Source organism: Mus caroli, unplaced genomic scaffold, assembly GCF_978045245.1.
Source record: "Mus caroli unplaced genomic scaffold, Mus_caroli_1 scaffold_11, whole genome shotgun sequence".
Taxonomy (NCBI): domain Eukaryota; kingdom Metazoa; phylum Chordata; class Mammalia; order Rodentia; family Muridae; genus Mus; species Mus caroli.
In genome coordinates this window covers 64,098,097-64,111,312 of record NW_028227266.1, presented here as the reverse complement: position 1 = coordinate 64,111,312, position 13,216 = coordinate 64,098,097, and the positions used below count along the sequence as shown (strand labels likewise).

The 13,216-nt window shown below is 44.9% G+C and overlaps 2 protein-coding genes and 1 long non-coding RNA gene across 3 annotated transcripts in view; 1 reads left to right on the top strand and 2 right to left on the bottom strand.

Moving 5' to 3' along the window:
- The window catches only part of Spg21 (SPG21 abhydrolase domain containing, maspardin), a 26,722-nt gene extending 25,724 nt beyond the window's left edge, over positions 1-998 (bottom strand). The window contains exon 1 of the mRNA XM_021171562.3: positions 754-998. The gene's annotated coding sequence lies outside the window, so the exon portion shown is untranslated. The remainder of the gene's footprint in view (positions 1-753) is intronic.
- The window catches only part of LOC147002053 (uncharacterized), a 24,681-nt gene continuing 12,322 nt past the window's right edge, over positions 858-13,216 (top strand). The window contains exon 1 of the long non-coding RNA XR_015048974.1: positions 858-939. This is a non-coding gene — a long non-coding RNA (uncharacterized LOC147002053). The remainder of the gene's footprint in view (positions 940-13,216) is intronic.
- The window catches only part of Mtfmt (mitochondrial methionyl-tRNA formyltransferase), a 20,091-nt gene continuing 16,733 nt past the window's right edge, over positions 9,859-13,216 (bottom strand). Inside the window, 2 exon segments of the mRNA XM_021171563.3 lie at positions 9,859-10,107; positions 10,110-10,271. Of these exon segments, the coding sequence (XP_021027222.2) occupies positions 10,075-10,107; positions 10,110-10,271 (195 nt within the window). The 3' untranslated portion in view covers positions 9,859-10,074.

The following is a 13,216-nucleotide window of genomic DNA, read 5'->3' as shown; positions in this document are numbered from 1 at the left end:
TATCTTTTTGGAGATTTCTTCAGGTAAGATTTATCCTTTCTCCAGGAACCTATCCACTTCTCTCTAAATATCATGAGAGGAGACACTCCCCGCACATCTTTCTCTCTGACCCCTCGTTTCAAGGTTCTGGTGTAAAATCTTTTAGAAAATTCATACACAGCTATTAGACGGCTTCCCAATTTGCAGAATCCTTGCAAAAAGAGAAGCTGGACCACTGCAGATGGAGACAAAACAACAGCATCAGCCCCTAACTTCTAACTCCCTGGGAAAAGAAGAAAAAGGGTTCTCTCGCCCTGCTAACTCTTCATGACTCTTTCACAGGCCTCACACCTAGTTTGAGGTAGGATCTTTAAAACAACTCTACTCGCAGCCCTTAAAAGTTGACTGAAACCAAAATGCTCCTGAATTTCTGCCCCAGAATGTGTGGCTCAAGAAAATGAGGATGTCTGACTAAGGATTTTGGGCACCAATCGCCATAGGGGCCGCCCTGGGTTCCACCAGTTCAGAAACAACAACAATCCGCAATGAACCAAGGCTGAACCTTAGGCAGACCCACAGGCACATACGGACACACACAGGCGCCCGCGAGAGCGCACCACACGCACACACGGAGATATGGATCACGTGCATGGTCACAAGGACCTGCCCACTCGTGAACTCTGATCATAAGTCACGCATGCTCGATACACGCCCACCTACAACCCTACACGCACCACACACCCACACTCCTGCTTTCCAGGGCCTGCCCCTCACCTGCCGTGGCCGCTCCGGCTTCCCTTTCTTTCCAGCCTAGACGGATCTTCGCCCCGATTTGGGCGCAGAGGATGGAGTCGACGGGGCGCGGACCGGACCGGCGGCCGCAGATCAGGAGCCCCGCGGGAGCAGCGGGCAGAGGGGGCGCGCGGCCGAGCAGCCAGAGGCCACCGCCTCCCAGCTTTGGTAAGGCGAGCTCCCCGGGCGCGCCTCCCGCTTCCGGGTTCCGAGGAGGCGGGACCAGATGGCGAGGAAGGGGCGGGGCTCTGGCGGTTACTATGGCGACGGGGCCGGCGAGGGAGGCCCTGTTCTGAGACTTGCGGTGTCCTAGAGGCTGGCGGTGGATAAGGGTCAATCCTTGGTCACTTCTGACAGGAGCATGGAGGAGGAAGCTATGGCAGTGAAAATCTAGGCTGTAGGCCCCGGGGATCTGCTTCTGACTTCGGTTTTTAGGTGTCTTCATGCTTTGGTGGGGAGACACTTTTGGGCCATAGCTTTGGTGAACAGGCCTTGACTTAGTCATTTTAAAAAATTAGTATATATTAGTTCATTACAATGGCTTAACTAGGACATTTTGATACCTATATAAAAAATTTGGATCATCACCCTTCGTTAGTCTCTGCCTCCCATGTCCCATTCCCCTTCAGCCTCCCAGCTGCATATGCTTTCTCAGCAAAACTGTTTTTACCTTTTGCATAGACGCCGTCCTCTGACCTTCTTTCAAAGCCTTGTCTCCTGTTATGGCTTTGTGCTGATGTTGAGGGGACATACTCAGCGCTGGTTTGCCCTCTTCTGTCAGGCACAGTCTAGTCACTGTTCTTAGGAGAGATGTAGCAGATGCCACAACACCTTTCAGTAACGGCTTACAGCTTTGCTCTGAAATAATGTATAATAATACTGAGTGACCTGTCAATCTTGTTTGAAAATTTGTAAGGTTCCTAAAGCAAGATGCTAATGTTTTAGGGAGAACTCTTAAAAATATTTTTTATTATTATTACTTTTAATTGTGTGTGTTTGTGGGAGAGAGAATATGTGGAGCACATGAGTGTAGTTTATAAGGAGGGCAGAGGAGGATCCTAGAGCTGGCATGACAGGCGTTTGTGAGTTGCCTAACACGGGTGTAAAAGTAATATGTATTCTTAACCTCTGAGCGATCTCTCAGCCCATGTGTGTGTGTGTGTGTGTGTGTGTGTGTGTGTGTGTGTGTGCTGATGCCTGCTGAGGCCAGCTTTGGATCCCCTGGAGCTGGAACTGCAGATGACTAAGATGGATCAAGCCTGACTGGGTACTAGGAGCTCAGCTTTGGTCCTCTGGAAGAGCAGTAAGTTTGTTAACCACCAAACCATCTCTCCAGGCCTAGAGAGCACAGACGAAAACAATAACTCAAAAAAAAAAAAAAACCCAAAAACAAAAAAACAACCAAACACTGATCTATGGCTCAGGAGTCTTGGGTTCCAGTCTAGAACTTAGACAAACACCAGACACATTTTCCCCAATGCATAGTGATGTCTCAACTCTCAAAAAGGTGAGGCAGAAGGATCTCAAATAGTGGTACTGTATCTCAAAGCTAACTGAATTGTTCAAAATTATAGCAAAAAGTGGTAGATACAGAATTTGAAAAGACCTTTAACCAGCTCTCAAAATTCAGAGCTCATCACCAAATACATGATAGATAGGCTTTGATATATGTGTGTGTATATATATATATGTGCATATTTTATTACAATGTGAGTGATCTAACAATGTTTTGTGTCTCTTAGAAAAGTCCCATAGGGTTATTTGAATCTTCACTTGTTCCTCAACACATGGCAAGCATACTGTTTGTCCTTGACAGAATGTTTGACATCTGCGTGTCCAGCTGTCTCAGCACACAGCTGTTGGCAGCAGGTTTCTGAGCAAGGCAGGCCACAGCTTGGGTAGACCTGGTGGGCAGAGTGCTAAGAATTTGCAGCTGTCCCATGTGGCATCCACTGGAAGTTCCCACAGCATCTAAGAACAGCATCAAGGCCTGTGTGAGGCTCTCCTCCGAAAGCTGGAATGTTCACAGAATATGCTGTGAATACCAAGTAACATAAACAAGGGACCAAATGGCTTGTGGATTTGTCCCAAACTTTAGGCATGTGGGGTGAAAGTGGGGAGTGTGTCTTAAGACAGAATCTTATTCTGTAAACCTCCCTGGCCTGGAATTCTATATAAAGACCAGGTGTGACAGGTCCCAGACCTTAGCACTACTGACTCCATGGTGGAAGTGTCATTTGGGCTCTAAAGCTCAGAATGTAGACAGTACCATCTGCCAAAAATGGAAACCAAGACCTAATCCATCAAAGCCCATAGTCCCGGGAAAGTCTCTAAACGTACCAACCTTGCTTTTTGACTTTTGTAGTTCTGCTTCTGGCTAACTGGTCTTGTTAACTGAAGTATGTCAACCCAGGACATGTTTTTTGTGCTTGAAAGTTCACTCTGAGGGCTGGAGAGATGGATCAGCAGTTAAAAACACTGACTATTCTTCCAGAGGTCCCGAGCTCAATTCCCAGCAACCACATGGTGGCTCACAACCCTCTGTAATAGGATCTCATGCCCTCATCTGGTGTGTTTTAAGATAGTGACAGTCTACTCATATAAATAAAATAAATAAATCTTTTTAAAAGTTCACCCTGAAAAAGGCTCAGGGGCTACACTATGATCACTCACACCCAATGTAGTTGTCAGCAGCTAATAAAGACTTTCTACTGGCTTAAACTCATCTCTGTGCAGTCTCCTCTGGGGAATCCCCCACAACACAGGTTTGCCTCAGACTTAGAGTGGTCCTCCTGTTTCTGCCTCCTGAGTGCTGGGATTACAGGTGTGTACCATCACAATAGACTTGTTTCTTTTTGACAAAATACCATTTGTTTTAAATATATATATATATATATATATATACATATATATTCATGTCTGACAAAGATATACATCAAAGGGCTGGAGGGATGGCTCGGTGGTAAAGAGTTCTTGCTGCTCTTGCAGAGGACCTGAGTTCGATTCCCAGCACCCATATTAGGTAGTTCACAACCACCTACTTGTAACTCCAATTCCTGGGGATCTGTCTTTTCTGGCTCTTACCAACACTTGTACATGCACACACACACACTTTTTAAAATTTTACTTACTTATTTGGTTTTTCAAGACAGGGTTTCTCTGCATAACCCTAGCTGTCCTGGAACTCACTCTGTAGACCACCAGGCCAAGCTGGCCTCAAACTCAGAGATCTGCCCTCCTTTGCCTCCTGAGTGCTCAGATTAAAGGTATGCACCATTGTTTGCTGCAATTTTTAAAAGATATACATGAAGTAATGTAATTGTTAGACTTGAACAGAAATTGACGATTGAATGAATAATGAATTAAGTTTTAGCGTATTATATGAAAATCTACTCATGAGGCTGGAGTTGGTGCAGTGCTTAAGAGCACTGGCTGCTCTTACAGAGGTCCTAGCTTCAATTTTTAGCATGTACATGGTAGCTCACAACCTCCTATAACTCCAGTTCCAGGGGATCCAATATCCTCTATTGGGCTCGTTGGCACTGCATGCCTATGGTGCACATATATACACTAAGCCACACACATACACAAAATAAATTTTAAAAATCTATTCACATATTATTTGTGACTAGTATAATGAAAACAACTATATTCAGAACTATACTATACTCTAAATCCTTCCATAGCTGCCCATTGCCTTCAAGTTGATATCTAATAAGAAGCTTTACTGAAGTTTGACTCTCCCATCAGCTCTCTGTGGGTCCGATGTGCTATAATCATAGCAACTACACAAAGGGCCCTTCCCCTCCCTTATCTGGTGATCTCAGTGCATTAGGCCTTGGATCTAAAATGCCTCCCTTTATTGGGCCCATTTGAGTATTCCCAGAAACCAGGGATTTGTTAAGAAGTGACTGGAAAATACTTTAAAAAAAAAGACAATACTATCTTGCAATACCATCTTTTTGTTGTTTTGAGACAGGATCTCACTATGTATCCCAGGCTGGCCTTGGATTCAAACACGGGTTCTTCCTACTCTAGCCTCCTGAGTGCTGGGTTTACCAGAGCATGCCATCACACCCAGCTTGAACACCATGCTGTGGGATACAAGCAGATGTACAGATATGAGTGCACAGTGCATACTTGTGGGTGTGCATGTAGAAGACATGGGTCAGGGGTCTTCCTGGTTGCTCTCCACCTCGTGCTTTGAGACAGGGTCTCTCACTGAACTAACCTGGGGCTGACTGACTAGGCTGGCTGACCAGCGAGACCCCAGGATCTTCCTGTATTTATCTCCTAGTTGCTAGGGTAACAGGAGCACCAACTTTCTACAGGGCTGCTGGAGATCTGAACTCAGTTCCTCATGCTTAAGAAATCACTATGCACTGAGCCATCTCCACAGCAGCCTTGAATACCACCACTCTGGATGCTGACTTCAGTGCCAACATAGTAAACAATGCTGTTTCCCCACTGCTCGATGGAGGCCCAGTCAGAGAGCAGTGGGTTATAGGGACCAAGATGCTGGATAGGTATTCCAGAGCTGCCAGAGAAACATGCTGACTTGCCTGTTCTCTGGTTTGTGACCTAAAGGTCCCATCAGACAGAATATTGATGAGGAGGTTACTGTGATTAATAATTTATTAACTGCCGTCTGTGATTTGAGAGCCCTGAATTTGAGGCTGAGGCTATAGTTCAGTTGGTACCTAGCATGCAGGAAAGGCTGTCATTCTAGCACTGACAGACAAGGAGGCAAACAACGCTGTGGGTAGAGGAGAGAAGAGAGAAAGACAAACATAAATGCACATAGACATACAAACACACAGAGAGACACCCCTTCTGACTCTATCCTTGGACAAGACATTTTCCTTCTCTCTAGGTCTGGTCTCCTTGGTTGTAAAATTAGTTTATTTGCACTAAATCTCTATGTTCTTTCTAACTGTAAGATCAGAATTCTATCGACTTAGGGGACTATATTATGGTTTTTTTTTTTTTTTTTAAGTCAGGTTCAGTTAGCCCAGGCTAGTCTCAAACTTACTATATAACTAAAATGTCTTTGAACTTTGGATCTTCCTGCTTCCACCCTTTGTTTGCTGGGATTACCAGCACACATCACTTTATGCAGATCTGTGGACCAAATCAAATTCAGACAAGCTAAGTACACACTCCACTAACAGGGCTATAGCCTCAACAGCTATTAAGGAATAAGTGCAAGAGCTTTCCCTCAAGAGTTGTTCTGATAATCCTCCCTGCTCCCTACTGTCAAAAGAGCAGCCCAGGGCTGTGGACACAGCTCATAGGTATAACACTCTAGCAGTTTAAGCCCTAGGTTTGACCTCCAAACAGAAGAAGAGGGGGAAGAGGAGGAGGTGGAGGTGGCTCTGGAGAGATGGCTCAGTAGTTAAAAGGACTGGCTGCTCTTCCAGAGGTTCTGAATTTTTTCTTTTCTCTCTCTTTTCTTTCCTTCTTTTTCTTTTTATTTTTTAAAGATTTATTTATTTTATTTATATGAGTACACTGTAGCTGTCTTCAGACACACCAGAAGAGGGCATCCGATCCCATTCCAGATGTTTGTGAGCCACCATGTGGTTGCTGGGAATTGAACTCAGGACCTCTGGAAGAGCAGTCCGTGCTCTTAACCACTGAGCCATCTCTCCAGCCTGAGGTCCTGAATTCAATATCCAGAAGCCATATGGTCTCTCACGATCATCTGTAATGGGTTTTGATGCCGTTTTCTGACATGCGTCTGTACACGCAGAAAGAGCAATCACATACATAAAATACGTAAATACATAAATCTTAAAAGAAAAAACAGCTGCGAAATGGGGTGGGGGATGGGGTGAGAAAGTGAGTATCTCTCGGTAGTAAAGCACTTGGCCCTGGGTTGCTTTCCCAGGGCTAAAATTGGAGAGAAGAGAACATAAGGGAGCCTGGAGTTTTATAAGCTAGTTTTAAAAAGCTAAAGTCGCTCCCCAACAAAATGTCTCCATGGCATCAGCCCTGCCTCCAGGTAACTGAGCTGAGCACCTTTGATGATGAACTGTGATATGGAAGAGTAGGGTTTTAAATTTTGTTTTCCGTGCTTAGGGACCAAATCCAGGGTGGCGGTAGGCAGTGTTCTTCCACTGAACTAGACCTCTTACCCTGAAATAGTATTTTTAACTTATTTGTGTACTTTATTTTTTAAGTCCTGGGAATAAAATCAGATCTCATATATGAAAAATAGGCAGTCTGCGATGGAGTTACATGCTGCCACCCCCTTCAAGGGCTATTATTCTTTGTTTTTCGTGGTGTATACATGTAGGTATGTGTTCATGTTTGTGTGTGCATACGTGCATGCATGTGGACCAGAGGTCAAACCTCAGGAGCTGTTCACCTTGGTTTTGTTCTGGTGTGTGTGTGTGTGTGTGTGTGTGTGTGAGAGAGAGAGAGAGAGAGAGACCAAATGAAGATGTCAGGTACTGTGTTAGCTTTATATAAACTGGAATAGAGTCACAGGAGTGGAAGGAATTTCTGCTGAGCAGTCAGTCCCTAAGATCAGGTTTGTAGGCAAGCCTGTAGGGCATTTTCTTAGTGATTGATGGAGGAGGGCCCAGGCGATTGTGGGCAGTGCCTCTGTAGGTGGTTGTCCTTGGGTTGTATAAAAAAAGCAGGCAGAGCAAGTCATGAGGGGCAAACCAGTAAGGAGCCCACCTCCATGACCTCTGCGTCAGCTCTGCCTCCAGGTCCCTGACGTGAATGTCTCTGATGGTGAAGTGTGATATGGAAGAGCAAGTGAAACTGAACCCTTTCTTCCCAAATTACATTTGGTTGTGGTGTTTTGTCCACAGATACCTTCCCCTAACTCCTTCCGCTTTATTCATTTGAGACAGGTTCTCTCAGTGAACCCAGAGCTTTCGGTTTCAGGGAGGCCTCGTGGTATTAGAAATACGGTATCCAAAACCAAATAAAAAGTTATTTAAAACAAACAAACAAACATTGGGCTGGCAAGATAGCTTGGTGGATAGACACTGAAGACCGAGACTTACAAGGTAGAAGGAGAAAACTGACTGCCCCTCTCCACACACAGATAAATCTGATAAATCCTGAGGTTCTGATTCTTCACAATGTAGCAATGCCTGAACTTGTTCCATCACGTATGGTTTTTGTTTTGTTTTTGTTTTTTGAGGCAGGGTTTCTCTCTATCTCTGGCTATCCTGGAACTCACTGTAGATCAGGCTGGCCTCTAACTCAAAGGTCCATCTGCCTCTCCCTCTGTGTGCTGGGATCAAAGGTGTGCGCTACCACTGCCCAGCCTTCATTTCCTCACCTCTGAGATGAAATTCTGAGATCTTGTCTCACTCTAAAACCTTTTTCCTCATGTTGGTGTAACCGTGTACTCCACAGCGTGGCTGCCCCCAGGAGAAAAACGATTGTAGAAGGCCCAAAGGTGGAAAGCAGCACCACCACGGAGGTGAGGTAAAGGCAGAGAAATGGCAGATTTATAATGTGGGCCACACAGTCATGAAGGCCATCAAGTCTCCAGATCTGCAGTCTGCCAGCCAACTGCACAGTCACTAGTTTCTGACTCCAGTTCAAAGTCAACAGGGTTAAGTCTCAGAAGAGCAGAAGCGTCTAACAAAGTCTGACATCTACTGTTCCTTCTTTGCTTTCTCTTCATCTCCTGCCTTCCTCTCTTTCTCAGGCAGGGTCTCTTGGTGAACCTGGCACTCACTGAACTACACTGGCTGGCCAGTGGGTCACTGGGATCCATCAGTCTCTGCTGCCCCAGTACTGGGGTTCCAGAAGTCGCCACCATGTCTGTTTTCTATGTGGAGGCAGGGATCCAAACTCACGTCTTTATGCTTTTTTTGCAAGCACCGTATCCCCACACTATCAGCCTCACCTTTTGTTTTTAACTCACATTAGAAAAGCAATCAGCTTTACTGGGTTGACCACTAAACGTTGTTAATCTCATCCAGAGATACCTTCAGACATAACCAGAGTACTTGACTAAGATAAGGCCACTCTGTGCTTTAGTAAACTTGAGAGGTGACAGCAAATACTACCAATTATTATTTTTTTTTTTTTTGGTTTTTCGAGACAGGGTTTCTCTGTGTATCCCTGGCTGTCCTGGCGCTCACTTTGTAGACCAAGCTGGCCTCGAACTCAGAAATCCGCCTGCCTCTGCCTCCCGAGTGCTGGGATTAAAGGCGTGCGCCACCACGCCCGGCTCAATACTACCAATTATTAAGTGTCCATGTTGGGCATTTCCCTGGGCATTTCCTGTGTAATATACCATTCTGCAAGGCAGTTTTACCCATATTATTAAACTAAGAAACCAGAGTTTTAAAGATTTAAGTAGGTTGTCTCGAGTCACTTAACTAGAAGCTAACAACAGAGTTCTTTTTTCATTTGCTTTTGTTCTTAAACAAGGTCTCATGCACCCTGGGAAGGCCTTTTTTTTTTTTTTTAAAGATTTATTTATTATTATATGTAAGTACACTGTAGCTGTCTTCAGACACTCCAGAAGAGGGCATCAGATCCCATTCCAGATGGTTGTGAGCCACCATATGGTTGTTGGGAATTGAACTCAGGATCTCTGGAAGAGCAGTCAGTGTTCTTAACCGCTGAACCATCTCTCCAGCCCTGGGCAGGAGCTTAAACATGCTTGGTAGTGATGCCTTGAACTTATCCTCCCGCCTTCATCTTCCAAGTACTGGGACTACAGCACTATGTGCACACTAGGCAAGTATTTCCACCAACTGAGCCCCACCCCAAGCCAGAGTCCAGTTTCAAGTCTGAGGTAAAGCAAACTTTTTTCCAGCAATAATAAAAATCCAAATTGGAATGTCCTACAGAACTTGGGGACAGCTGAGGATGCCCTTCAACTTCTGACGTTCCTGCTTCTGCTGTCTGAGTGCTGGGACTACAGGTGTGCACCACTATCTGGATTATGAGGTGCTGGGGATCGAACTCAGAACTTCACCATGGCTAAGCAGGCACTCTACCTACTGAGCTAGGCCCGTAGTCCATAGATGCACCATTTAAAACAATCTTTTAGAATATATGCACACCATTTAGTTGTCTCACTCTTCAAAGGATACAAGCTCCTTTAGGTTGAACATTATAAATACAAATTTTATTTAAACTTCTTGTGTGATTCAAGTAGAAAAGTCCGCCCTTGACTGCTACACACAATGGAGAGCGAAAGACTTCCGCCTCCTGACAACCACTTCTCTTTCTCCCACGCTGTCATCTTCTTGCTCGTAAATCAAGCTTTTAATAAATTACAAGTGTGTAATAGGTCCTTGTCCGTTGTCTTTCTAGCTACTTAATGCACTGTTGCATAGCAACAACTTTGTTTTCTGCTGCATCTTTGTTGGAAGTCTGAGAGTCTGAAATCTGCACTGGCTTGGGTGAGCGTGGGAATTTTTCTGGTACCATGCATGCAAATATCCATTGTAGAAATCAGTAGCTGTTAGTGTTTTCTTAAGCATTACTGACCGAACACCGATCCAGCCATCCTAAAGGACAAAGAGCAGAGAGTGAGTAGACAATGGGGGCAAAGCTTGACAACAAAATAAACTGTACTTTATAAACCTTGTCAGGCATGATGATGCAGCCTTTAACCCCAGCACTGGGGAGGCAGGCCAGGCTGATCTCTGAGTTCAAGGAAAGCCAGGGCTACCTAGTAAAGCCATATCTTTAGAACAACAAAAACCTCAAAATGTTATAGAAACAACTGCTGAGGTAACTGCTTAGCTGCAAAACACATTGTACTGGATGACATGCAATGCCTTGTCTCTAAAAGTTCCTCATGAAGGCGCAGTAACAACTGTCCTAACCCATTTCAACAGAGGAAATAGAATACAACATTACCCAAACATAACAAGTCAAGGCCAGAGAGTTGGCTCCATAGTTAAAGAGGACCAAGGTTGGTTCTCAGCACCCACTAATTGGGCAGCTCACAACTGCCTGTTAACTCCAGTTCTTCGGGATTCAACACCTCTGGCCTATGTAGGCACTTGCAGTCACATGTACATATCTCTACACACACACACACACACACACACAGACACACACACACACACACACACAGAGTTTTAAATCCAAAAACAACAGATCTAAAAGGTAGGCAAATCCAATATCAGCCCCAGGTTAGATAACCGATGCTTGTGGTTGGTGGGTGATTTTTTTCCAAGGTAACACAACTGATAAGAGTCTAGCTCACACACTCCCCAAACACTCCCCAGCTACAGCTGCTTCTGGAAGAGCCAAATACAGACAGAGAATGAGTATATTCAGACTCAGACCAAGAGAGGTCATCTGGTGTGCTTCAGAGAGAGCTGAAGAGAACTGATGGTGGTAGAGGGCTCTGCACATACAGTCTGTGCTGGGAGACCAGTCTTTCACACACATTAAAACATGCTTAGTGAGTATTCAAAACCTAACATAACTACCACAAAATAGAAATATCCAGGAAACAGAAGGGATGTGTAACACTTCTTAGAAACATGCCATAGCTTTGTTAAACAATGGTTCCAGTCATTAAAAAATTTACTCTAGCAGCCAGGCATGACAGTACACATCTCAATCCCAACACTTGGGTGGATCTCTAAATTCAAGGACAGCCTGGTCTACAGAGTGAGTTTTAGAACAGCCAGAGCTACACAGAGAAACGCTGTCACAAACAAACAAACAAACAAACAAACAAATAACAACCCCCCTCCAGAAAAAAAAAACCCACCCCACTATGTAGCCCAGGCTCAGGATGGCCTAGAACACAATATGTTGCTGAGACAATCCTCCAATATACAATCCTCCTGCCTCTCCTTCCAGGGTGCTAACAACAGCAGGCTCTTATCACTTGAAACTTTTAAAAGAAGTATTACTATGGCTCTGTAAGTGTGCATGGTAGTGGGGACATGTGGAGGTCAGAGGTCAGCTCTGTGTAGCTGGTTCTTCCCGGCTTCCGGGTGTGAATTTTGAGGACTGAACTTACTTAGGTTATCAGGCTTGTGTGTCAGGGACCTTTTCCTGCTGAGCCATCCTGAGGGCCCTCTCCAGCCATTTTAGATTATTCAAAAGAAAAAAAGACTTGAGCTGGGGAGATGGCTCAGTGGGTAAAGCATTTACCCAAGTTTGGATCCCCAGAACATACACATCAGCTTCGGGGAGTGGGGGCCAGAAACAGAAGTCTCAAAGGGAGCTTATAGGCCAGATAACTGGGGATCTGCAGTGGAGAACAGAGATTGGGTCTCAAATGAGATGAAAAGCAGACTGACCCCAGGCCCTCCTCTGCCTTGCATGTGTGCTGTGGCATGCATGTACCTGCATTCACACACACTATACACATATAGACATGTTTTAAAACTTTCCTCCAGCATGAGACACTCAGTCAGTAGAGGTGCTTGCTGCCCAGCATGATGAGAGAGTGCCATGGGAAGGACAGAATGTGATGGGAGAGCCAGCACCTACAAGCTGCCCTCTGCCCTCCTCTGAGCACATCTTTGAGGTGCTTTCTTGATTGTTAATTGACATAGGAAGGCTGGAAAAGAAAGGTAGCTAGGAGGGTGCAGAGAGTTCATTTATTAGAGCACGTGTTGCTCTTACAGAATACTGAGGTTCAGTTCCTAGCACACACAGGGTGGCTCATTACCATCCGTAACTCTAGTTGCAGGGGGTCCAACACCCTCTTCTGACTGATGTGGACATTAAGCATACACATGTAGGAAAAGACTCATATATGTAAAACACAGAGGGAGGGAGGGACAGAGGGAGGAAGGGAGGGAGGGAGGGAGAACTTAGCAAGCCTCTGCTTCAGTTCCTGCCCTGAGTTCCTATTTCTACTTCCCACAGTGATGGAGTGACCTGGAAAAGTGAGAGGACGGTGTTTTTGGGTCAAGATGCTTATTCGCAGCACAGGACATGATGAGGACATGGCCCTCGTTAACTGCTGTTGAGGACTCATGCCCTGTGGTCACCAAGCAGATGCTTGATAACTGACATCAGATATCAGAGCTTACTGATTAAGTTAATCACTAAAAGTAACTTCCAGAAGTCCCTCATTATGGAATCTTCTTTCATTGGGTAGCGATGATAAAAACTTCATCACTTTAAAAAAATTAAGCTGGAGAGATGACTGTTTCTTACAGAAATTAAATTGTTTTTTTAGATTAATCTGAAACTGAAAATGCTGTCTTATTAGTGCTCCATTGCTGTGAAGAGAGAGACATCATAACCAAGGCAACACTTACAAAAGAAAGCATTTAAATGGGGCGTGGCTACAGTTTCAGAGGCCTAGTCCACTATCATCATAGCAGCCTGCTTGGAGTGGAGAAGTTTTATATTCTGATTCACAAATGGGGCATAGGGACAGACAGACTCTGGGCCTGGCATGGGTTTTTGAAACTTCAGAGCCCACCCCGCATGACACACTTTCTTTCAACAGGGGCACAACTCCTAATCC